Source organism: Astyanax mexicanus, chromosome 5 (assembly GCF_023375975.1).
Source record: "Astyanax mexicanus isolate ESR-SI-001 chromosome 5, AstMex3_surface, whole genome shotgun sequence".
Taxonomy (NCBI): Eukaryota; Metazoa; Chordata; class Actinopteri; order Characiformes; family Acestrorhamphidae; genus Astyanax; species Astyanax mexicanus.
In genome coordinates, this window is record NC_064412.1 from 12,691,316 (window position 1) to 12,715,234 (window position 23,919).

The following is a 23,919-nucleotide window of genomic DNA, read 5'->3' on the forward strand; positions in this document are numbered from 1 at the left end:
AAATTAAGAGTAAAAGCTTGTGGAGCGGCTGCTGGCTGCCCGCTCTGTGCTCTTACTCTGGGGGTTTTTAGTGTTTTTAAACTTTTATTTGAACGCTTGTTTTGAGCTGAGAGTGAAGAGGAGGATCCTGAGGGGCGGGTAAAATCACTGCATGGATCTCAGAGAGCCGCAGTGACTGGAGAGCTCCGAGCTCACAACCGGAATTACCTCAGAATTTAGAGAGTACAGGCGGACTTCTCCAGCCTCTCTCTGCGGAATGCTCTCCTAACACGGGCTGGAGCTGTGTGAGAAGACCAGGCTGCTGCAGTACAGAGACTGTGTGTGTGTGTGTGTGTTTCTGAGGGATGGTGTACTGATGGTGTTTTGGAGGAGAATGAGGACGAGGACGAGCGCTTCAGGACTGCTGCTGCAGGTGCTCGCGCTGTGTCTCGCGCTCCTGGGGTTCCTTCAGCCTGCGCGCGCACAGACCAGTGAGGGCAAACCAGGTATGGAAGCACACCTTGCTAACAAACACACATAGAAGTTTATCTTGTTGTATTATTTTATATCTTGCACGTGTTTGCACAGTGTTTGCATTTTTAGTATTAGTAGAAGGACAGAGTGTGTGTGTGTGTGTGTGTGTGTACGTAAAGTGTGTAGTAGAGCTGTACCTGTGCGACCAAATCAGTGCTCGCCCACTCTCTGCTAACCGCCTAAACCTGTTGACTGTGTTCAACCTGTTTTCTAAGCATTCTGTCAAATGCAGTTTGTGTGTGTGTGTGTGTGTTAGTGCATGTTTGTGTGAAGGGTGATATATGTATGCTGGATGTGAATATGTGTCAGGTGTACAGTGTGTACAGTGTGTTACACTGCATCTTGTAATTGCTGCGCCAGCCATCATTCCTGAAGTGCATTAAAACCATTTAATTGATTAAGAATGAGAGATAACTGAAAAAGGAGTAAGAAGAACAGGGATAAAGATCAACAGGCTGATAAGAGAGAGAGAGAGAGAGAGAGAGAGAGAGAGAGGTCTTGAGATTTGTGCTAGAGACGTGCTGGAAGTGCTGGCTGATCTTTGGACCCGTGTCGATAGTGTTGATTAAGCAAGGTGGAGCAGCTAAGGTACAACAACAACAGGTGTGTAGGCCAGGTGATCTCATCAACCACAGGCGGCACCACTGGCGCATGAGCCAGAAATCCCGAAAACACTCCTGCCAGCTGTTTGTCTGGTTCACCATATCTAAAATAACATCATGTTCAATGCATCATCTTGTAGTTCAACAGGTGCATTAAATGTTATAGTATCAGTGGCCATAGCTAGTTCAAGTTTAAGGCTGTTTGTTTAAAGATTAATCAGGCTTAAATGCTTTTTTCATTCTGAGCCAATATCATATATTTTAAATACTTCAGAATAGTGTAGTAATGTATGTACTCAGTTTTATTAGTATTAGTTGTGATTTTTTTTTACTGAGAGTGACTTTTCACCAATGTTTTTCAGTCATCTGTACAGCTGTGCTAATTGCAATGTTACATTTGACCTGATTTTATTTGAAATCAAATAATCCATCATAGGGAATCAAGCATGCCAACTGGTAAATAACCTTCTGTGAACTTGAAATTTGCAGCCCCAGACATTAAAGGAATGTCATTTTACTCTTCAGATAAACTTGCATTTGCCATTAATTCAGGCCTATATCATTGCTGTCAAATGAAAAACAAGTATCTCCAAAACAGCAACTTTACAAAAGAGTCATACAAAGATACTTACATCTTAATGGTCAATGTAAAAACAGTTTATTTGCGGTCATCTTGAAGAATTTCATTGGTCCATTCATCAAGAAATGTTGACAGTTTGTGTGTTCAAATTATGTAGTAAACAAAAACATCAGAGTGAAAAGTACAGAGGAGATGGACATGTTTTTCATTGGACATTGACAATATACATGTTTGAAAGGTGAAACAAGTAGTCTGTAATAAAGATAAGATTAAAGTGTATACTTTCATATTTAATTTAGTATTGTTTCTCCATGTTCACTGGAATTAATGTAATCAGTGAAGAAAGCAATTAGTTAATATTAGCCGTAATTTTAACACTTGCATTCAGATTTGTTGGTCTGGAACCAATGGGCATTGTAAAATTCAGAATTTCCTCTTTTTAAATGCTTTTCTGCAGCTTGCTTTAGGTACTTTTTTCTTTATGTTGTGTAGTCATCATGTTAATGTTTAGTAAGTTAAAAGCATGTTTAATCAAGGTCAGGTAATGTTTATTTGTCTTAAGCAGCAGGTTTGTCATAAAAAGTGTTTTTTTTTTTTTGGTATGTTTTGGGTCATTATTTAATTGTACAGTAAAGTGGCATCCTATTAGTTTTGCAGCGTTTTACTGAATGTGAGCAAAATGCCTATGCCAGAGCAGTGCCTCCACCATGTTTAACAGATAGTGAGATATGCAAGAGATATGCATTCAAGAATGCAGTATATTTGTTTACACTTCAGTCCCATTTAGATTGCTTTATTTTATATCTATTGTGATGGCATTTAGAGCCAAAACATTTAAAATGTATGGCAATGTCCAAATACTTTTTAGTGTGACTGTTAGTGGCATTAGAGGTGACAAATAATGTACCTTTATGATATGGAACATATGTACACAATGTACACTTTAAACACATAAAAAAGAAAAAGAATGTGTTGCATTGATGCAACAATTTTTTGCAGTTTTTTAAAGAATACTTCAATTGTTTTTTGTGCAGCGTTTGTCCAGACATTGTCCACTCCTAATGGCTTGTGTATTCGTTAAATCTAGCGTACTATATAAGGTTACTGTGGCACCTTGAAGTTCGCTCATCTGTTATATAATATAGTCACTTTGTTTGTGAAAACGTTCTGTGCTGGAATGTGGTCAGCTCAGATGTACAGACTGTACTCTGAAGGCACTACTACTTTAACAATGGTTTGGCACAAATGACCAAGGGCTGTTTGTTGTATTCTTCACTGAGTGATGTATGTGGCAGCAGTAGAAAATTCAGAAAAGGTCTGTAGGTGTCACATTGAATTGTTGTAGAATGCGAGTATGTGAGCCCTTATTTACAGAGATTCGTAAACTAATTAAACTGATTAAACTGATTCAAACTTAGGACAATTCTTTCTAGATCGTGATTTCTTGAGTTACATCTTGGTCATTGTCACTGATATTTCATATGATATTTTTAAAATATCATTCACATTTGTTACTTTAATTTCAGTATGTAATGTAGGGACACAGACAAAATTATGTAATGTGACGGTATATTTGCCAATGTAATAAAAATGGTCATTTAATACCTAAGACCTACTAAATAAAAAAAATCTAGTTAACACATATAACCTGACCTTTATAAAAAGACCTGCTAATATAACAAGAACGTGATCTGATACAGTAAAATCCTTTAACATGTCAGTATGCCAACAAGACCTTCTCATGAACATGCCAATATAACATAATTTACTAATCTAACAACTAAATCCATTGGTATATATAAATATATTAACTGATCTGTAAAAGACATGTCAGCAAGACCTGCTGATGTATTAAGACCTGTTAATGTAACAGGACCTGCCAAAGTAACAAGACCTGTCAACTTAACAGTACCTCTCAATGTAACAAGATCTATCAAAGTAACAAGACCTGCCAATGTAACAAGACCTGTCAAAGTAACAAGAACTAGCAAAGTAACAGACGTGCCAATGTAACAAGACTTGTCAAAGTAACAAGACCCGTCAAAGTAACAAGACCTGTCAACTTAACAAGACCTCTCAATGTAACAAGATCTATCAAAGTAACAAGACCTGCCAATATAACAATACCTGTCAATTTAACAAGACCTGTCAATGTAACAAGACTTGTCAATGTAACAAGATCTATCAAAGTAACAAGACCTGCCAATGTAACAAGACCTGCCAAAGTAAAAAGACTTGCCAAAGTAACCAGAAATGCCAAAGTAACAAGCGCTATCAAAGTAATAAGACCTGCCAGTGTAACAGAACCTGCTAAAATAACAAGATCTCTCAACGTAACAAAACCTGTCAAAGTAACAAGACCTAACAATATAACAGGATTTGCCAAAATAACAAGACTTGCCAATGTAACATGACCAGATAAACTAACAACATCTGCCAAGATAACAAAACCTGTTAATGTAACAACAAAACCAGCCAAATGTCACAAGTAATTGTAGCCTGAAAAGAACCTAAAAGAACCTGCAATACTACATGAGCTTCTAATTTAACAACAGCAACCAATGTACTCAAAAAAGCTGCTAGCAGGAGCGGTGTGCTGTGTTGTTTTTGTTATTAAGTGTATTGTTTGTCATGTAATGCTGATATGAAATGTGGATGTTTGAATGTAGTTTCTATGTGGTTATTTGGGTAAATAATGTAAATACTCTGTACTTCATGAATCAGAAAGTGAGGTTTTATTAAACATATTAAAAGCTGTGCAATGCTTAGTAGTATATTAAGCAGGAGACATTGTGCATGCAGTTTATGATGATGTGGACACAGATAGTTACCAGCGGTCACTGTGAACAGGGATTTGATTCATAGCAGAGTGTGTAAGGAGCGCCCACTCACTGTGGATGCCACTCGGGTACGCATGTTGTGATGACAACAAGTGGATGGTATCCAGTGAATGCAGTATAATGAAATAGGGGGCTGTAAATAAAAGCCTCAGACAACGTTTTTGCTTGTTGCTTGTTTAGCAACAAGCTAAACAAATATGACTTTGTCCTACTTCTGATTTTTTTATTGCTTTCCAGCAAGGGCACTGCACGTGCATTCACCTCTGATCCATCACACCACACACTGTCTAGTCAAACTCTGACCAGTGGTTGACTTTTATTTTTTTCTGATCTGAATTTGCTCAATGTTCTTTCTTATGAGACAGTTTTTTGCACAATTTTCTGTAACACATACTAAATAAACAGCATAGTAAGATAGTGTGCGTGAGAGAGAGACAAAGAGAAAGAGAGAGAGAGAGAAGAAGAGCATGCATGAGAAAGTTAACGAGTGCATGAGTCTTTATGATGTTGTTTATCTAGATCAAATTTGAATTATAGCACTATAACAGTTGACCCAGACGTTCAGGTGGAAAACAGGTCTCAGCAGATTTACAGTGCAGCCCAGTCACCTTTAGAGCTTAATTGGATTGTATTTAGTTAAGTAAAGCATAATCATTTTGTTAATTGGTTTAGATTGGGAGTATTGTTCATATTTTTAAAAATCAACTTTATATGTGTGTTGATTGTATTTTTCATGATTGGTTTAATTAATATAATAACTGTAATTAGCAAAAGAGAACATTCAAGGTAGTTAATAAAGAACAATTCCATGTTAAAAAAGTATACTGTAACATTATTACACTTATGCTGTGATATTACTTATACCATAAGAATATTTATTATGAACACTATTATTGTAACATTCTTCAATTATTCTTCAATATTACTTTTACTTACTTACTACTCACTGTAGTATTAGTACTCTTTTAAAATATACATTGCTATTACATACTAATAATATTTCTATATTTTTACATTTATATTATACCGTAACACTACTTTAGATACTGTAACATTACAAATGTATAGGAAAAGTACTTTTATACTGTATCATATGATTTAAATGATCTTTCAATACTGTACCATTATTATTACATTGTAACAGTATGTATCCTTTGACTAGTTTTATATAATATTTATTTTATATTGTAACACAACCTGTATACTGTAATATAGGGGTGGGCAATATTATATCGTATACACTATATCGTGACACAGAAATATCATGATATTAAAAATCCATATCGTGATAATAGGGCTGTTCTGTCTTAAAAGTAGTCTATTATTTACTGTGAAGCTTTAGGTGTATTTATTGTATAATTGTTTTAGTTTGCAGTTTATATGCATGCACTAAATATTCTGCAATATTTTTTGCTGCATTGTATTATTTTATGCTATATTATTTATTTTGCCACATTATGATTATACTGTTATACTATTATACTATATTCCTGAAATGAATGAATTATTTTAGTTTTCCTATATCGCCAAGTATATCGTTATCGCAAAAATACCCAGAAATATCTTGATATTATTTTAGAGCCATATCGCCCACCCCTACTCTAACATTACTGTTATTAGTCACACTATTTTTGTAGCTCTGTTGTTTGTAATCCTCCTGTTCAGGTGTATTTGTTTTCTGACGCGTGTCAGCAGAGTGCCAGCTATGAAAACTGCATGTACATGAGCCAAGTGCAACTAACACACAGGCATGCATGCATACGTGCATGCAAACTCACACACTCAAAAACAGTCACACAAACACCACATACACACACACACGCACACACACACACACACACACATAAAGGGAATATACCTCAGAAGTACCTAAACACACATGCACACACCTGATTAATCTAGAGTTATTTGACCACACCTGTTCTTGCCTTAGGAACCAACTGACCTGTGAACTGTGTCTCTTAAGTGCAAAACAAAGTCATCAAGCCAAGTGTGTGTGTGTGTGTGTGTGTGTGTGTATGTGCGTGCACCTCTCAGGTATGTGCTAATCTTTAAGTTACTGAAGCCAAGTTTCTGTTTACCACTGTCACCATTCCTGTTTTATTCGAACTTGTTTGTCCCCTCTTTCTATTGTTCCCTCACTTGTTTACTTCTGTTTAAATGTTTTTTTTTCTTTTAAATTCTGCTAGTGTGTAGATGTGTGATTTACAGTACATTGATATCTACAAGAGGAGTACAAAAGATACTTGTTAACTCTCATGCAGGTTGATGTAAAAAAAAAAATCGATATCAGAAGTTTAAATTCAGGTTTTTAACTATTAACTGACTACCGAGAGAGAATAAGAGCGATAGAGAGAAAAAGATAGACAGAAAGAGAGAGAAAAAGATGTGGAGGTCATTTGGGCGGGATTTTGCACTTGTTTTCGTGCTCTTTAGAATGAGAGCATTGTATGACTGGTTGTTCCCTCCAGCACACACACACACACCCACAGACACTTCTTTTGGTTTGCTTTTACAAACTCTCACACACACACACACATACACACACACACACACACACACATTATGCACACACAGATGCATAAATACACAGTGATATCTAGGCACAGAACACAAGCTGATCTGTGTGTTCTGGTTTGTTTTCATAAACACAGGGCAAATTGTGCTTCTAAAAAAATCCAGTATTAAATAATGAAAAGAAAAAAACATCACCTTAATGTAAGGGATATATTATATCTCCACAGATGAACTTCACAGATGAAGGAAAATCCTTCTTAATGTTCAATAAAAGAACAATGAATAATTTCCATTGATCTATTCATAATTTATTTACATTTTAACACAATGCTAAAACAACCTAAATGTCAAAAAGTTGTGAATAAAAAAATTACATGAAATTGAAATGAAAGGTGCACTTAATTTTTGCAAAGACTCTCAAACTCACATGCCCACAAACACCTAACATCTACACACAGACAGTGGTTTATAACCTGCTCAAAGACTGGTGTGCTGATGGTCACCAGATAACAACAGAAGAATGAGCTTTTTAATATGCTTGCACGTTTCATCTCTGCACCTGCATGATATTTTTGGAAGATAGTGTTAAACACTGTAAGTCGTTTTGTTCCCTATCAGACCTAAACGCACAAACACACACACAGAGGCCCAGAATAGTGCACTGCAACCTTATCGCACTACAGAACCTCAGTGACAGCTGATAGCCTATAACTAACTGCGAACCAATTACCTCTGTGTTAGTCGGTTCTTCTGGTTTAATTGTTGTTGAACAGTTCAGTTCAACTGTAACAATCAGAAAGAATAGCTGAGGAATATATTGTAATAGAATTGAAATGAATTATCTTGACGTAAGAGATTTATATAATGCAGTAGATGTTAATGGACATAATAATAATACTGGTGTAACTTTTGTCTGTATATCTGCTAGGGCTTTAAGATTTTGTCATATTTTTTTTACTATAAACACACAAAGAGCTGTGATACCATAGTGAATAACAGCAAACACAAGCTGTGCAGTTACTATAGCAAGCATGCAGCATTGCAAAACAGAAAAAAAAAAAAAATGCAATTGATCATATTTCATATCAATATCGTGATTTCCAAAACCGTTATTGTGTCTTATTTTTTGTCCATATTGTGCACCCCAAATATCAACCTGTGTGTGTGTTACTTTCAGACTTGACATTCAGCCAAGGTGAACAGAGCATGAATATATTTAGTGCTCTCTACTGCTTAACCTGGTTTTAATCTTATGACCATAAATCCAGTTTCTTCCTGGAAGGCTGTTGTTTGTAATCAGGAAATCAGTAGCGCTAGAAAATAAACAGAAGTTTAAAAATGGTTTTGAGAAATGTGTTTTTACCAGGAGGAATATGTTGTTGTTTCTGTGATGCACAACATCTGTTCAATCCTTATGTTGACCTCCTGTGAATCCCTATGAAAATGCTAATTTGAATAGCAAAGTGGAGAGGCCTCCCTCTCCTCATCTCTCTCTCTCTCTTTTACTCTCTCTTTCTCTGTGTTGATGGAACTGTGTTCTTCCTTGCTGATAATCCTCTCCGTCTGCCTCTTCTCTGCAGCGATGTGTTCAGGCACTCATAACATGCTGAGTGTGACGGGCAGTTCGGAGGTGCAGTACCAGCGGATGAAGGAGATGTACACAAATTGCCAAATTGTTATGGGCAACCTTGAGATCACTCATATGGAGCACTATCGCAACTTCTCTTTCCTTCAGGTGGGAGAAATTTGTATGTTTGTGTGTGAGAGAAAAAGATAGAGGCCCATTTCACACTCATCTAAAATAAAGGACAGATTTAATATAACTGAAAATCACAGTCAAAAAGCCACCTGGTCAAATTTTATAAAACTAGGCACTAACATTTAACAGCCATCTAATGATACTGATGCAACCTGCTTAAAATTTATACAGTCAACTTAACCATTAAAATAACAAACTCTAAAAAACATTTTGATGTATTGATTCATTGATTCATTTGAAAGCTGCTGATGTTGCATTTTATAATGTTTAGACCAAAACATGTTGTCCAGTTTTCTTAAATAGAAATGAAATGAATATTAAAATGTATTTTCTTTGTCCTATTAATTTACCAAGTGGAGCAAAACGAGAGAAAAGGAGAGATAAAGACCAGGAGATGAGGACTACTGCACTTTAAACTCAACCTGATATCTGGTATAAAAATAGATTTTTAGCTAGTTAATTATTAAACAAATTTTACTGCCATTTACACAGCAGCGCAGCAGAAGTCAATATCCACATTTAAACCAGCTATTGCAGTAAATACACTCACACTAATGAATAGCGGAGTGAAAACAGTCATGAGCCCACTTCCCTAAGCTTCAGGCCACGGAATTAGGATAATGTCTTTATGGCCATATATTTCATCAAACCATATCATTTAAAATACTAATTCTTTGTTTTCTGTAATCATATGTCACAATCAAATTACATTTTAACCAGATTTACATCACCAAAGTCAATAATGAGCACGATTGTTTTATTATTAATTCTCATGCATTATTAATAAGCAGATTGGAACAGGGTATGTGAAAAATAATTCTAACCAGTAATGTTAAGTTTTACCACCACCATCACCCTCATCCTCAATTTTATATACTTCAGGAATTCTGCCTGATTCCATCCTATTCCCTCAGAAATATCACAAGACAAATTCACACTGACTTTAATACAGAATATAAAGTGACATGTCTAAATCAGAGGCACAGTTGTCCTTTACAAATATTTAAAAATGTTCTACCTGCAAATCCTGTAATCAGAGGACTGAAACAGAAAGAGAGAGAAGAGATCAATACTGGTTGCTGTGATTTTGTTTGTTTGGGCAAATTCTTGCATGATAGAAATATATGAGTATATATTTTTATAAATACTCTAACTGAATATGTATTAACATGGCAATCCGAATCTTTAAAACCCCTCATTCAAGATTTCACTGTTTTTAATGTAGATCAAATTTCTGCAGTAGCCTGTAAAATGTTTAGAAATTAATGACTGACACATTTTTGGATTTAAAGGTTTTTTTTTTTTTTTTTTTTTTTGCTGTCTTGTGTTTTTTTTCTGCTTGCGGGTGTGAATGATGTAACCTGTTAGAACTGGTGCCAAAATAGAAACAGTGACAGTAAGTACAGACAGTGGATTTAAACTTTATTTGTGTAAACAGACAACAAAGGTGGTAAGAGGACAAAATGTGTTTTAAAAGTAGGCTCTTGTGTGGTCTGCACGTTACCTCAGGATAAATAAGTGGTTTTAGTGGTGAACTGGTTGCTTATCATGTCTGCTTGGATGATGTCATAGTCTCAGTCTCATACAATGAGCAAGTTCTTTCCCAGCCTTGGCTCAGGTTGCTCATGAGCTATTACCTCCTGTAAACCTATAGGATGAAAGACAATGTTTGGGTGGTATTATTTTTCATAAACAATAACCAGTGAATTCTGACTTTATTCTTTCTTCCTTTCTCCTTTTCTCTCTTTATCTCTTTGTAGTCCATTCGTGAGGTGACAGGCTATGTGCTAATAGCTATAAACCAGTTCAAGTACCTACCATTGGAGAACATGCGTGTAATCAGAGGTACGTCTCTGTACGAGGATCGCTTTGCTCTCGCCATTCTCGTAAACTACCAGAAGGAAGGAGTGCACGGTCTGCAAGAACTTGGCCTTACACATCTAACAGGTACACACAAACACACACACACACATACACCAGATTCCTATTGGTGCCTCACGCAGGACACACACACATTTCCCAACTCCTTTTTTAAACAATACATTCAACATACAAAGCCTGCTTCCCCCACTGTATCCATAGTGACTGGACACACACTGGTGAGGGTGTGGCACCAAGTGGGAGTAAGAAAATCAACGGACCGAAACCTTTAAAACTGCGCACGCATGTGTATTGTTAATTTCCAAAAATTTGTTCTTCTAAAGTGAAAAAAAATTCTGTCATTTCTAATTCTAATGAAAAACTAGACAGTATAATTTCCAGCGTTAAATTAACAATAAAGAGTGTTACATTTCAACACTCACAGTGTTAATGTAAAGTTAAAGTACTGAATGGTAAAATTTATAAAAATTACTGTGTACTGTTGGTAGTGAAATTGGAGCTGTACTGGGCTGTGTAGTCTATTGTCTGTGTTACAGTAGGTATCTACGTGTCTTGAGTGTGACAGTTAACCGCCAGACAGACAGTTGTACAGAGGCATGTCTGTGCCTGCTTCACTCAGCACTACTCAGCTACAGGGAAATAGAAACAAAAGCTTCTGTCACTAAGTGTATGTGGGTTAGTGTATGTGGGTTTGTATATGTGGGTGCGTGGGTGTGATTGGGGTAATAGTGAGTGCATCCTAATCTGGGCTTTCAGTTCCAGGGCACTGATTTTGTATGAGCTGGTTTACACAGTGTTGGAAGAAACACACGTTGTGTACTGTATATGCACATATGGTCGCTGTCATGCAAAAACCCTGTATGCCCACAATGGAAACTTTACAGGAGACAAATAATCAGAACTTTTGATGGATATCAATGTAAAAACATTTTTTATATTAAGTAAGTTTTTTGTTTTTTTTTTTCATTTCTGACTGTTTATTGATCATGACCTTTTTACTCTATTAAAAAACAAATGTCAGATTCACATTAGTTAAAGAAAAATGATATACACATTTGTTCAACACACCAATAATGTACTGACTCGTCCTGTATGTATGTGTATATATTTAGGGGAAATTAATGGTGACTTTTTTTCTGCCAAACAAATAATCAGTTTTTACAATATTGAAGATGAACATTACTGTGAGGCTTTGGTGGCCTTTAGCCTCTTTGTAGTTATTTGGGCTGAAGAGGTAAGAAATTAAACAGGAGGGCAGAAAAGGGGCTCGTAATGAAGCTAAAGAGGGTTTGTATAGGGGTTGAAGGAGGAGTTTGGGTTAGTTGGGTCGTGGTCCATCTCCCAAAATCTTGTTGTTTTATAATTCTACTTTGGTAAGTGGATAAGTGATGATGCATGACATTTCATTTGCTTGTTGTGTGTGTTTATGAGCAGAAATTCTTGAAGGTGGAGTGCAGATCATTCAGAATAGGTTTCTGAGCTATGCACCAAAGATCAATTGGCTGGACATTGTGAAGGACAACGGAGCTGAAGTCATCCTCAATGACAACGGACCTGACAGTAAGTGACCTCTTGTTGTGGATTTATTTAATAAATTATTAAATGCAATAAAATTCAGGTGTAAAGTTTCATTCATAAATGTCGTGAACCTAATAAAGGGAGATATTGACAAGGTAGCCATCAAGGATGTGAATTGTCAGAAGTAAACAAAAAGTTATTATGTGATAGGAATCATATTAGCTACAAAGGAGACATATATCTTTATGTCCATGTGTTGTTTAGTGTTTTTATTCACTCACATAATGATGATGTTTAAATACAGAATATTATTTTTTATGTTTACATACATACATAAAATGAACCAGTCCAGTCCCACAAATTACACACTACATACAGATAACTTTATTTTCCTCTTAATTTATGGAACATAATGATGATGTTGATTTTTTGTTTAGAGCCGTGTCATGAGTCGTGTAATGGTCCTTGCTGGGGACCAAACAAAGACGACTGTCAGACCTGTGAGTTTTACTCTTAACCAAACACACACCCAATGACTGTCCTGTCTCTCTAACACACATAGTAAAGACACATGCTCAGTCTAACAACAGCACCTATTTACCAGTCTTTCCGGTCTCTTCATCTCTCTCAGTGACTAAGACGGTGTGCGCGCCTCAGTGTAATGGCCGCTGTTTTGGAAGGAACCCCAGTGAATGTTGCCACATGGAGTGTTCTGGAGGCTGCACTGGAACGCTGGACACCAATTGTTTTGTGAGTTCCACACATTCATGGACACACACAAATACATTTATAATGATAGTATTATGGCACTCAACAGATTGTAAATCTGTATCTCATAAATCAGTAGTTTTCAGCTCAGTCCTGAGAAAGAGTTTCCACTATTCAAAGCTGATCTCTTACCTGATTCAGTAACTGAAGGGCTTAAAGATCAGCTAATGATAGCAAAGGTGAGGACAATCATCTGTGTTGTAAACTTCCATTGAACATGATGTTTTTTGTGTTTGTGTGCAGGCCTGCCGAAACTTCAATGACTCTGGTTCGTGCGTGCCTCAGTGTCCTCAGGGTCTGATCTATAATAAAGTGACGTTTAGACTGGAGCCAAACCCCAATGCAAAATATCAGTACGGCTCAGTCTGCGTGGCTCAGTGCCCGAGTGAGTCAGCTTTCCTACTTCTTAGGTTGATCTGGTTCCAGAAGCTACCAGAAAACCTGTTTTTTAAATCTATGTTAATGTTAGTTTAAATATGTTGAGCTCAGTTTATTATTATTACTATTATTAGTGCTATAGTTTTTTTTAGCCATAGATCAGACAAAAGATTTTAGACAAGATTTCATGATGTGTGTTTTCTTTCTTGTAGCGAACTTTGTGGTAGATGGAAGCTCATGCGTTAGCAGCTGCCCCTTTGGTAAAACAGAGGTAGACAAGAAAGGGGTGAAAAGGTGTGAACCGTGTGGCGGCGTTTGTCCCAAAGGTAACACACACACACACACACACACAGAGTAAACATAGTCTTGCTCTCTTTGCACATGTGTATCTTTTAAACAGTTAACATACTATAATATTTTGTCCTTTTTACAGGAAGTAGGGAATGTATTTTAAGCTCTCAATAACTTTTTTAGATAGATAGATAGATAGATAGATATCTATCTATCTAAAAAAGTTATTGAGAGCTTAAAATAAATACTATAATAAATACTATAATATTTTGTCCTTTTTACAGGAAGTAGGAAATTTATTTTAAGCTCTCAATAACTTTTTTAACCTGAACATTTCTGGTTTGCGGGAGAGAATTAGTGTTATACACATTTATCAGTATTTTTCAGCAATTACTCATTATACACATTATTTTTACTCTAATAACATGTATTATTGTTAATTACTCTATGTCATCCCTATGGCAATTTCCCATAATCACACATACTGTATATGCACTTATATACATACTGTATATAAACACTTGTATTGTGTTTATTGGCATTTGTCTGCTGTACTTACTATCTACGCACCTTGTGTTTGTATTTGCATTAATGTTTCATGTCTCATGTCTTTTATTTACTACTGCATTAAAAGTTGGATTAAACTGACCAAAATTAAATGACCTATCTTTTTCTCTCTTTTTATTTATCTTTCTTTCTTTCTTTCTTTCTTTCTTTCTTTCTTTCAAACTCTCTTGATTTCTTTTTTATATGCCTTCCTTTCTCTAGTGTGTGCTGGTACAGGGGCACCCAACAGGCAGACAGTGGACTCTAAAAACATAGACAGTTTTATAAACTGCACTAAAATACAAGGCAGCCTCCACTTCCTCATCACAGGAATCAGTGGGTGAGTAGTTTTTAAATTATCGTGGTTGACTGGTATACCATCTTGTGACGGGCTTAAATTAGATGTAATATAAATCTAAAAATAGAGATTTAAATGCATGTACTTGGATTAGCAGCCAATTAAAAGGTGGTATTATCAACAAAAAACATTCTGGATTGATTTACTTTGTTAAAAGATATGTATAAGTAGATAGTGTTGTGTTTAAACCAACAAACTCAAATATTGACAAATACTGACAAATATTGGGACACTTGCTACTGCACCATGCAGAGTCTTTTGGTTGTTCTATACAGGGACTAAATAAGCTGTGTTTTTTGCACATCGGTTTTAGAACAATTACTTGTTACACAAGTAACATTTTCTTTCGTACCTACAGTGATCCATATAACAACATCTCAGCTCTTGACCCTAAAAAACTCAGCATCTTCAACACTGTAAGAGAAATCACAGGTAACTTTTCACAGAACTTTACTTTTAAAAGAAATGTTTATATATTTATTTTTGTACTGTTTACAATGTGTGACACTTATTTGTGTGGTTGCAGATTTTCTGAGCATTCAGTCATGGCCTGAGGAGATGAAGGATCTTTCTGTCTTCTCCAATCTGACAACTATACAAGGCCGATCTCTGTACAAGTAAGAGCTTCTGTGGCTTTTGGTCTGTGTTTTTTGGAAATAACAGTCCATCTATGTAATTTCACCTGTGTTCATTTATTAAGTGTCCATGATTAGCATGTTAAAATAACACTGACATTAAATAATACATGGACATAAGGATACAGTATATGTCTCCTTTGTAACTAATATGATTTCTATACCATAATTGTATCCCCGTTTTGTGTACCTAAATGACTACCCTGCCAATATCTCCCTGCTTATCTCTGTCCATTTTCTGTCCTCCATTGTTTCCCCCATCAGAGGAGTGACATCTAAAAGGTAGGTTCCCACTTAACAACAACTAACTTACATCACATTGTAAAAAATGATCTTTTTCTGTTTATGACATTGTCATTGAAAAGTATACGTTGTATATTTTTATTTTTACACTACCAGCTGAATTTCAAACCAAATATTGTCCAAATTATATACTATATATCACAAATATTTTAAAATCACATTAAACATTAATTTCATTACTCAGAAATTGTATTAACCAAGCACAAGACCACAACTTGTATTGATATTTTGTAGTATTGGCCAAACATAGTTGCAGAACAAAAAATGTGTTTTAAAGGATTTAATGAATTTTTGATATAATTTAAATGTAAACATAATATTGCACAAAGCAGTTACAGCAAAAACAGTATGAACACAAACTGATAATTCAGATAAAATACATTTACAAAATACAACTCTGTGTCTCTGTTAGAGGCTACGCTCTGCTGGTGATGAGAATTCCCACACTGAAGTCTCTAGGGCTGCAGTCTCTAAAGAAAATCAGTGATGGAGGCATTTATATTACTGGAAACAGTCAGCTCTGCTACCACCACACTGTCAACTGGACACGTCTGTTCGGGACCGGAGCCCGAGCCCAGCGTCAACAGAAAAGCCTTGACATCAAGGAGAACCACCTAAGGGATGAGTGTAGTAAGTTTGCATCTCTTCATATTTTAAATATATATTTTGAGTATATTTTGGCTAGATTTTGAGTATTTTGTGCAAGTTTATAGGGACAGGTAGCTCAGGACAGACATAACAAATACAAGGAATAGATAGAAAGCATGTTTAAACATGGCTACATTGTCATTTGTGTGTTACCCAGTAAATTACACTGGATGAATAGAGAACAGTTATAGACCTGGTTCTTTATGGTGAGGGCATAAAGAGTTGTTAATATGATATGATGGACACCTGAAATATCAAAAAAGCCTTATGATTTATTAATTAATTGTTTAATGTGTGTCTTTCTTTGTGTGTGTGTGTGTAACTCAGTTAAAGAAGGCCATGTGTGTGATCCATTGTGTTCCTCGGATGGCTGTTGGGGTCCAGGGCCAGACCAATGTTTGTCCTGCAAGAACTTTAGCAGAGGAAGAACCTGTGTATCACACTGCAACTTCCTGCAAGGGTCAGTATAAGTGCATGTGTCTGTGTGTGTGTTTGTGGGGGCTGAATGTTTCCAATACAATAGGAAAGACATAATTTGAGGCACATTTTGGCATGTGTTTCGTATTTTTTTGTTTGTAGTTACTTTAGTTAAAGACCCTGTTTGCACCTGGTCACTTCATGTGTCTTGAGTATTATAATTATATTTTTGTCACATATCTAGCCACATAACATTGCAAGTGAGTAATTGTTTAATACAATGTTGTGGACGCTGTTTTGTGTGTTTATTAAGCATTGTGAATTCACTTTTATAAAATATGTAAAATTGCTAATGAGAAGGTGTATTTATTTTTTCTTATAACAGTGAAATACGGGAGTTTGCAGGGCCTAATGGAGAGTGTATGCCGTGTCACTCGGAGTGTGCAGTGCAGGAGAACAGGCTTACATGCCGTGGGCCGGTAAGTCTGTAAACTATGACCTTTAATTTCTTCTCTTTCTTTCTTGTTTCTCCTTGTTTCTCAGTTTTTCTCATCCTCATTTACATCTGTTATCTTTTTGTTTTTTTTAGTCTTCAGTCTGTTAAATCCTCTGGGTCAGAGATTTAGCCTTTTTTAAATATAGCACATTTTCCTTTCATTAAAAAATATATATAATTAAAAATGCTGTGCAGTTTAAGACAAGGCCTATTGCCATTCTGGGAGACTGCCCCTTAGTTTAACAAATAAACTACAGAAGTTCACGTCAGATATCAAATCTTAATTTGCTGATTGATTGCTGATTGCATCTGTGGTCAATAAAAAATAGGATTCATTAATATTGATATGGTTGATTTTTTTTTATAACAGTTGTGTAAAAACTCTCTTTTCTTGTTTTTTAGGGTGCAGATCAGTGTGTGGAATGTATGAGGCTGCAGGATGGGCCGCACTGTGTCTCCTCATGCCCAGAGGGAGTTATGGGAGAAAAAGGACTTGTCATCTACAAATATCCCAATGCCGAACGCAAATGTCTGCCCTGCCATTTCAACTGTACCCACAGGTGAGACATATTAACCACACTATCAAGATGAAATAAATGTAGCCCCATGTTTATATACAGTGGGGATACTGGACTTACAATCATATTTATTAAAACTACAACCAACAAAATTGCAGTAGTTACTGTATAATTGACATTAAATAGCTTAATGATTTAAATAGAAACAACGCTCAGCATTGATCTGTGTCTGTGTGTTTGTAGGTGCTCTGGGCCAAGTTTGAGAGACTGTGTGGGAGACAGGGATGTGTCTGGGTGAGGCTCTCCCTCTGCTGGTCATGAGCAATATTAAAAAAATGCACTTTGGTCTGAGTGAGTTTTTTCTCACAGTGTGCGTGTGTGTGTGTGTTTAACAGGTTGCCGGTGACAGCGATTGTGTTGGCTGTTATAGCTGCCGGGTTGATCGGATGCTCTGTGTTTGTTATGACTGTTCTATATCGCCGCAGTCTCGCCATAAGACGCAAACGCGCCATGCGGAGATACCTTCAGAGTGGAGAGGTATAATATGCTTGATATGTATTATTGCCTGTGTGAGATATCAGTATAAATATTGAAATATAATGAACTGTTTCTGATGTGCATGTACATTCTTGTGTTTACATGCTTGTGTGTGTGTGTGTGTGTATGTGTGTGTGTATGTAAATATCTAGAGTTTTGAGCCGTTGGATCCTGGTGAAAAAGGCACAAAAGTTCATGCTCGTATCTTCCGAGTATCTGAACTGCGAAAAATTAAACTTCTGGGATCTGGAGTCTTTGGCACTGTCCACAAGGTACTTATTTTATCATAGCAAAGGAATCCAACACCATACAGTCATAAGGCACAAACAGCAAAGAATCATTTTTGTCCATTTGACATCTTCTGAAAAAATAAAAAACTCTCTTACCCTTTATCTCTGCCTCTCTTTCTCTCAGGGTGTGTGGATTCCAGAAGGAGACACAGTAAAGATCCCAGTGGCCATAAAAACTATTCAGGACCGGACTGGACGTCAAACTTTCCATGAGGTTACTGATGTAAGACATGCACACACATGCAGATGCACATGTGCATACAGCTTATAAAATACATGTGTTTTTATTGCACACCTACAATAGTTACAGACAATCTCCATCACTCACACACTCACAATTAACGTTGTCTATTGTTGTTTTATATATAGCACATGTTGGCAATGGGGAGCTTGGACCATCCTTACATAGTTCGGCTCTTGGGTATCTGTCCTGGGGCTTCTTTACAACTGGTCACACTGCTGAACCATCAGGGGTCTTTATTGGATCACATCAGGCAGCAGAGGAACAGCCTCGACCCTCAAAGGCTGCTCAATTGGTGTGTGCAGATTGCCAAGGTAAGCTGTTTATGAGAAGAATGTATACAGATATGAGTTATCGGTGCTCAACTACCTTTATTGATTTTTGTAAATTTATTTAAACATGTGTCTTATTTTTCCTTTTTTGTGTGCTTTCCTTCTATCTCTTTTGTCTCTGTATATCCCTCTCTCCCTCTATCTCTGTCTCAGGGTATGTATTACCTTGAGGAGCAGAGGATAGTACATAGGAATTTGGCTGCTCGGAACGTCCTACTAAAGAGTGACTATATGGTCCAAATTGCTGACTATGGTATCGCTGATCTGCTCTACCCAGACGACAAGAAATATTTCTACAATGAATCCAAGGTAAATCGGAGACAGAAAACTCCTCTAAGAATAGATCCCTCACAAATGAATTAGCATTCTACGAATAACAGTTTACATTTATTTTATCTGGACTCATCTTTTATTCTGTTTCCTTTTTCCAGAGACCAATAAAATGGATGGCCCTTGAGAGTATTTTGTTCCGCAGATATACACATCAGAGTGACGTGTGGAGCTATGGTAGGTATACATATAACTTTTCGTATCATCACTAAAAACTGATTTCATCTCAAGTAGCATAATTTTGTGCCATTTAAATCGGGCTCCATTTATTAAGTACTTCTATATAACTCCACTTAACTGGACAGGAGCTTTGCTTTCTTGTGATTTCTATAGTTCTAGTGTGACTCAGGCTTCCATCCACTGCTTTCTTAGTCCTTCATTAGTGAACATTAAGAACCTAATGTCAACATCATTAATTACACTGATATTGTATTTCTTTCACCCTCCTCTCTGTGTAGGTGTGACCGTCTGGGAGATGATGTCATATGGGGCAGAGCCTTATGCTACCATGAGACCACAGGAAGTCCCAGAGGTGCTTGAGAAGGGCGAACGTCTCTCTCAGCCTCATATCTGTACCATAGATGTGTACATGGTCATGGTGAAATGTGAGTCCACTCAGTCTCTTCATCACTTTAGGATATTAAATTACTTGAGTGCACAAAACCTAATCTATTCCGTTCTGCTGGCAGGCTGGATGATTGATGAAAATGTTCGACCAACCTTCAAAGAGCTAGCCAGTGAATTCACTCGTATGGCTAGAGACCCACCCCGATACCTTGTTATTAAGGTATGATCAAGAAGATATTTTTTACAGTGGCAAACATGTGCAACAATATAATTCATCTTTGAAATACAAAATAATTATCCTTTATTTTTTTGGCCAATAAAAGTCCAATAGCCAAAACAAAAGAATGCCTAAAATGAAGGCTGATAGTTGCAGCATGTTAACCCAACATAATTAGTGGCTTTAAGGCCATTGCTTATTACGAATGGGCTAAGATTCCTCAGGTACATTGCCAGAAGCTGGTGTTGGAGTATGCAGCATGCTTGCAGCAGGTTATAACAGTATCCTCGTAATAGTTGAAAAGTTCTGAGAATGCAATAATAATCAAAAGTATCCTTTGTCATAGAATTTTGAGAAACCACTTGCTATAGTAGTTGTGTTAAGCTATTTAATATGTTCTTTATCTATTGGTTTACTGCAAACAGCTGAAAGTCTGTCATTTCGCTAATAAATCTAATTTTAATAAGTCTAACTTATAGCTTACTGTACATTGGTTCCTATGTATTGAAAATAATAAAGAACATCACTATACTGTACATAACAGCTCTATTCATCTCTATTAGACAGCTGTGAAAATGAAAGATAACTGGCTATAAATCTTGATCATTATTTTAATTTTCATCAGCAGGGAGAGTGCACACCTCCGGATCCTGCCTCTGATGATTCACACCAGCGTGGGACTGAGATGGACATTCTAGGTGTGGGGTTGGAGGACCAAGAAGATGAAGTAGTGGAAGATGGCATGGCCACACCTCCTGTGTACCTCACTCCATCAAGAAGTCTGTCTAGATTGCGTTTGGATAGTCACAGGGTGAGAGACCTTTGGATTAATATGGAAAACTATAATCAAATGGGCTTAAACGGGTGGGGGTTGGAGGGAGGTTTAAAATGCATGTGTAAATGATGGAATGTTTAATATCATTTTCATGATTTCCTTTCCTTGTTACCTTTTTTATTTCCCACAGGCAACTCTTGCCCCATCTAGCCCAGCTGGTTACTTACCAATGACCCCAAGTGTGGAGGGCTCTGTGCATGTATGTCTTAAAATATGCCACTGCTGTATCACTACAAAAAACATACAAAACTCTCACAGTATTGACATGTTCCACTGTTGCTCAATATGTATGTTTCTTCATATCTTTGTGTAGACGGTGTGGCCCTCACGGTCACGTCTCAACTCCGCCCGTACGGTCTCCGAGAGCTCTGAGGGACGCGGCACAGTGCGAGACATGGAGATGAATGAAGACTTTACATCGGCTGGCAGCCTGAGAAGAGCTCGGCATCGAGAAGACAGTGCCTACATGTCTCAGAGAGAGAGCCTATTAGGTCCTCCAGACACACCCATCCCTGATACGCCTTCTCTGTGTACAGAGGGAGAAGAAGACCAAAATGGATATGTGCTCCCAGGACTATGTGAAAGTCCAGAGAGAGGTAAGTCTTAACTCAGTTAAAAAATCACATATATACGGTTTTCCTTTTAGTACAAAAATATTCAGTTACCCAAAACATGTTTGGTGTTTAAATCTGCATCATTTAACAAAGAAATTGAGAAAATTAGAGCAAACAGCTTTCCCCATAGTAGATTATGGTTCAATACCCTACAAGCACAACACACTACACCATTTAAAGTGTTTAAGACACTTAACACCAAATTAAATTACTTGTGTACCATGATTTAAAAAATAAGTAACTGCAGGTGAGAAATAACATTTCCAGATACACATATTAAAACCTGTGTTGGTTAACTGATGACAGTTACAATATTGGAAGTAAAACTAATTTAAATACTACTATGTACATTTTTATTGACATCTCTCTTCTTTCTCCATTCAGACACAATGCTTTCTGTGGCTCCCCGTGTAATGTTGTCCCATGGAAGGTTGTCTATGGGCCATTCACGTGAACTGTTAGAGGACCACGACAGTGCTGAGGAAGACTATGAGTACATGAACAATCAAAGCATCCCCCTCAGACACGTCCCAGGCCAGAAACGAAACTGCTGCCTGCGAACATCACAATGCGTTTCCACCTCCAATCCCGTGTGGGGTACCAGTCATCCCAATAAAAGATCATCTATGGAGGACTCAGAAAGCAGTGGAGGGGTGTCTCAGTCCTCTCTGGACGAGAGAAGTCGCAGCGATGCAGAGCTGCTGTCCAGCGAAGCGGAATATGCTGAGGCAGACCTGGACCAGGCGCTTCAGTATGAGTACATGGACATTCGCAGTGGTGCAGGAGCTGCAGTGCAAAGCATTCCACTCAGAGTTAACCACCAGAGACGAGATATACAGCTAGAGGAAGATGGAGATGAAGAGTATCATTACACAAACCCACAACCCAGGTTGAGGCACTCACTGATGCTGCAGGGCCTGATTGGTGGGGATGGAGAGGTATATGAGTATGAGGAGATGGACTCGCTGGCTGTCGGGGGAAACCCAGGAGCTGAGTATGAGAACCTCCAGCAGGAAGAGGAACGGGAGGCCCTCGGGCAGCCCAGCTCTGGAATTGCACCCTATGTTAGAGTGCGCGCAGGAGTGGGTGTGACCAATGAAAGTGCAGACAGGTGCTTTGACAATCCTGACTATTGGCACAGTCGAATATATTCTAAAGCAAATGCAGTGAGTACATAGGGCAGGAGTTAGAGGGGTGGGGTGGGGTTGAGTGAGTGAGTGAGTGAGTGAGTGATTGAGTGAGCGAGTGAGAAATGAGTCTTGTATCAAAGAGGAGTAGAACAAAATACAGAATAAAATCCAGCAAAAACTAAACTCTCAGCACTGACTAAGCAGAAGTAGCAATCAATGAAGCAATGCACATGACCTGGACCAAATAAGTCTGGGCAATAAAGACAGGAAGGCATGCAAATGCATAAATCCAAGAACCTATCCCTGCATATATACATACAAGCATTTGCCATTGAATTTTTATCTTTATTTTTTTAAACCATGGTGAAGGACACAAGTGCCAGATATTGAGCTATTACTGGTAAAATACTTTTGATTTCATGAAAACATAAACAGATTTCAGTCAATATTTCACATCCTCAAAGCACAAATCAGTTTTCATATTTGAAACATATGAAGAGGATCACATTTTTGTCACATGCATTTATAATCAGTTTGTCTGTTACAGGTTTTTACTCAGTTTTCCATAAAACAGCATGGCAGCTTGCAGTCTGTACATTTAAACAAAAAAATCAGGGATTTTTGTTTATAACATATATTTTTGTACATTTGACTGTCAGCTTTTTTTTAAGTTTAAATGTTTAAAAATCCTAGACCTACAGCAACTGCACTATCACAAGCAGCTTTGATAGTCAATTATGGTTGAACTGAACACATTTTTTTTCTTTTTTTGTTGGAAATGTTTCATGTATCTGTGTAACAATGTGGAAGGAATTCCTTATGGGATCATATTTCAAATGAAATGGCCAGTTAACAAGCTTTACGCTTTTATCTTTTCAGAAAAAGTCACATATTTCCTCATTTCTGTAACTTGTATTTTCCATAACATGTATGTCTTTTTGGTGATGTATATTTTCAGTATATTTTTCAGTATATGTATATTTTTGTCCCGGATATTAAATGATTTTTTTTGTGTAAAAAATGTTGGAAGTTTAAATGGTTTAGCTAAACTTTGTAGTACTTTGTCTTCTTATTGTTAAAATGATATTTTTATTATACATTTAACATTAATGTTTTAAATAAATATTATTTATATTTAAATTGAAAGTTAGTAAACAGGATAGAATTAGGTTAATTAATAGTAATATCATGCAGACGTTTTTAAATTTAAAAATACAGAGAAATGATATCCGGCATTTAAACTTTAATAAGGTTATAA

The 23,919-nt window shown here is 36.8% G+C and overlaps 1 protein-coding gene across 2 annotated transcripts; it reads left to right on the forward strand.

Annotated features, from left to right (window-relative positions):
* erbb3a (erb-b2 receptor tyrosine kinase 3a) lies at window positions 1-23,682 on the forward strand. 2 transcript variants are annotated; one of them, XM_015606922.3, is made up of 29 exons: window positions 1-485; window positions 8,633-8,787; window positions 10,572-10,758; window positions 12,127-12,252; window positions 12,648-12,710; window positions 12,842-12,960; window positions 13,222-13,363; window positions 13,569-13,682; window positions 14,416-14,533; window positions 14,910-14,983; window positions 15,078-15,168; window positions 15,451-15,468; window positions 15,902-16,119; window positions 16,465-16,597; window positions 16,940-17,033; window positions 17,453-17,610; window positions 17,812-17,862; window positions 17,964-18,105; window positions 18,258-18,377; window positions 18,520-18,618; window positions 18,765-18,950; window positions 19,122-19,277; window positions 19,400-19,475; window positions 19,757-19,903; window positions 19,988-20,085; window positions 20,708-20,893; window positions 21,048-21,116; window positions 21,231-21,513; window positions 21,916-23,682. In XM_015606922.3, the coding sequence occupies exons 1-29, from the start codon at window positions 356-358 to the stop codon at window positions 22,707-22,709; spliced, it is 4,347 nt and encodes a 1,448-aa protein (XP_015462408.3). In that variant the 5' UTR covers window positions 1-355; the 3' UTR covers window positions 22,710-23,682. The 2 variants fall into 2 exon arrangements, with proteins under 2 accessions (XP_015462408.3, XP_015462409.3); XM_015606923.3 differs by having other exon boundaries at window positions 20,711-20,893.
* Window positions 23,683-23,919: the final 237 nt, after the last annotated feature.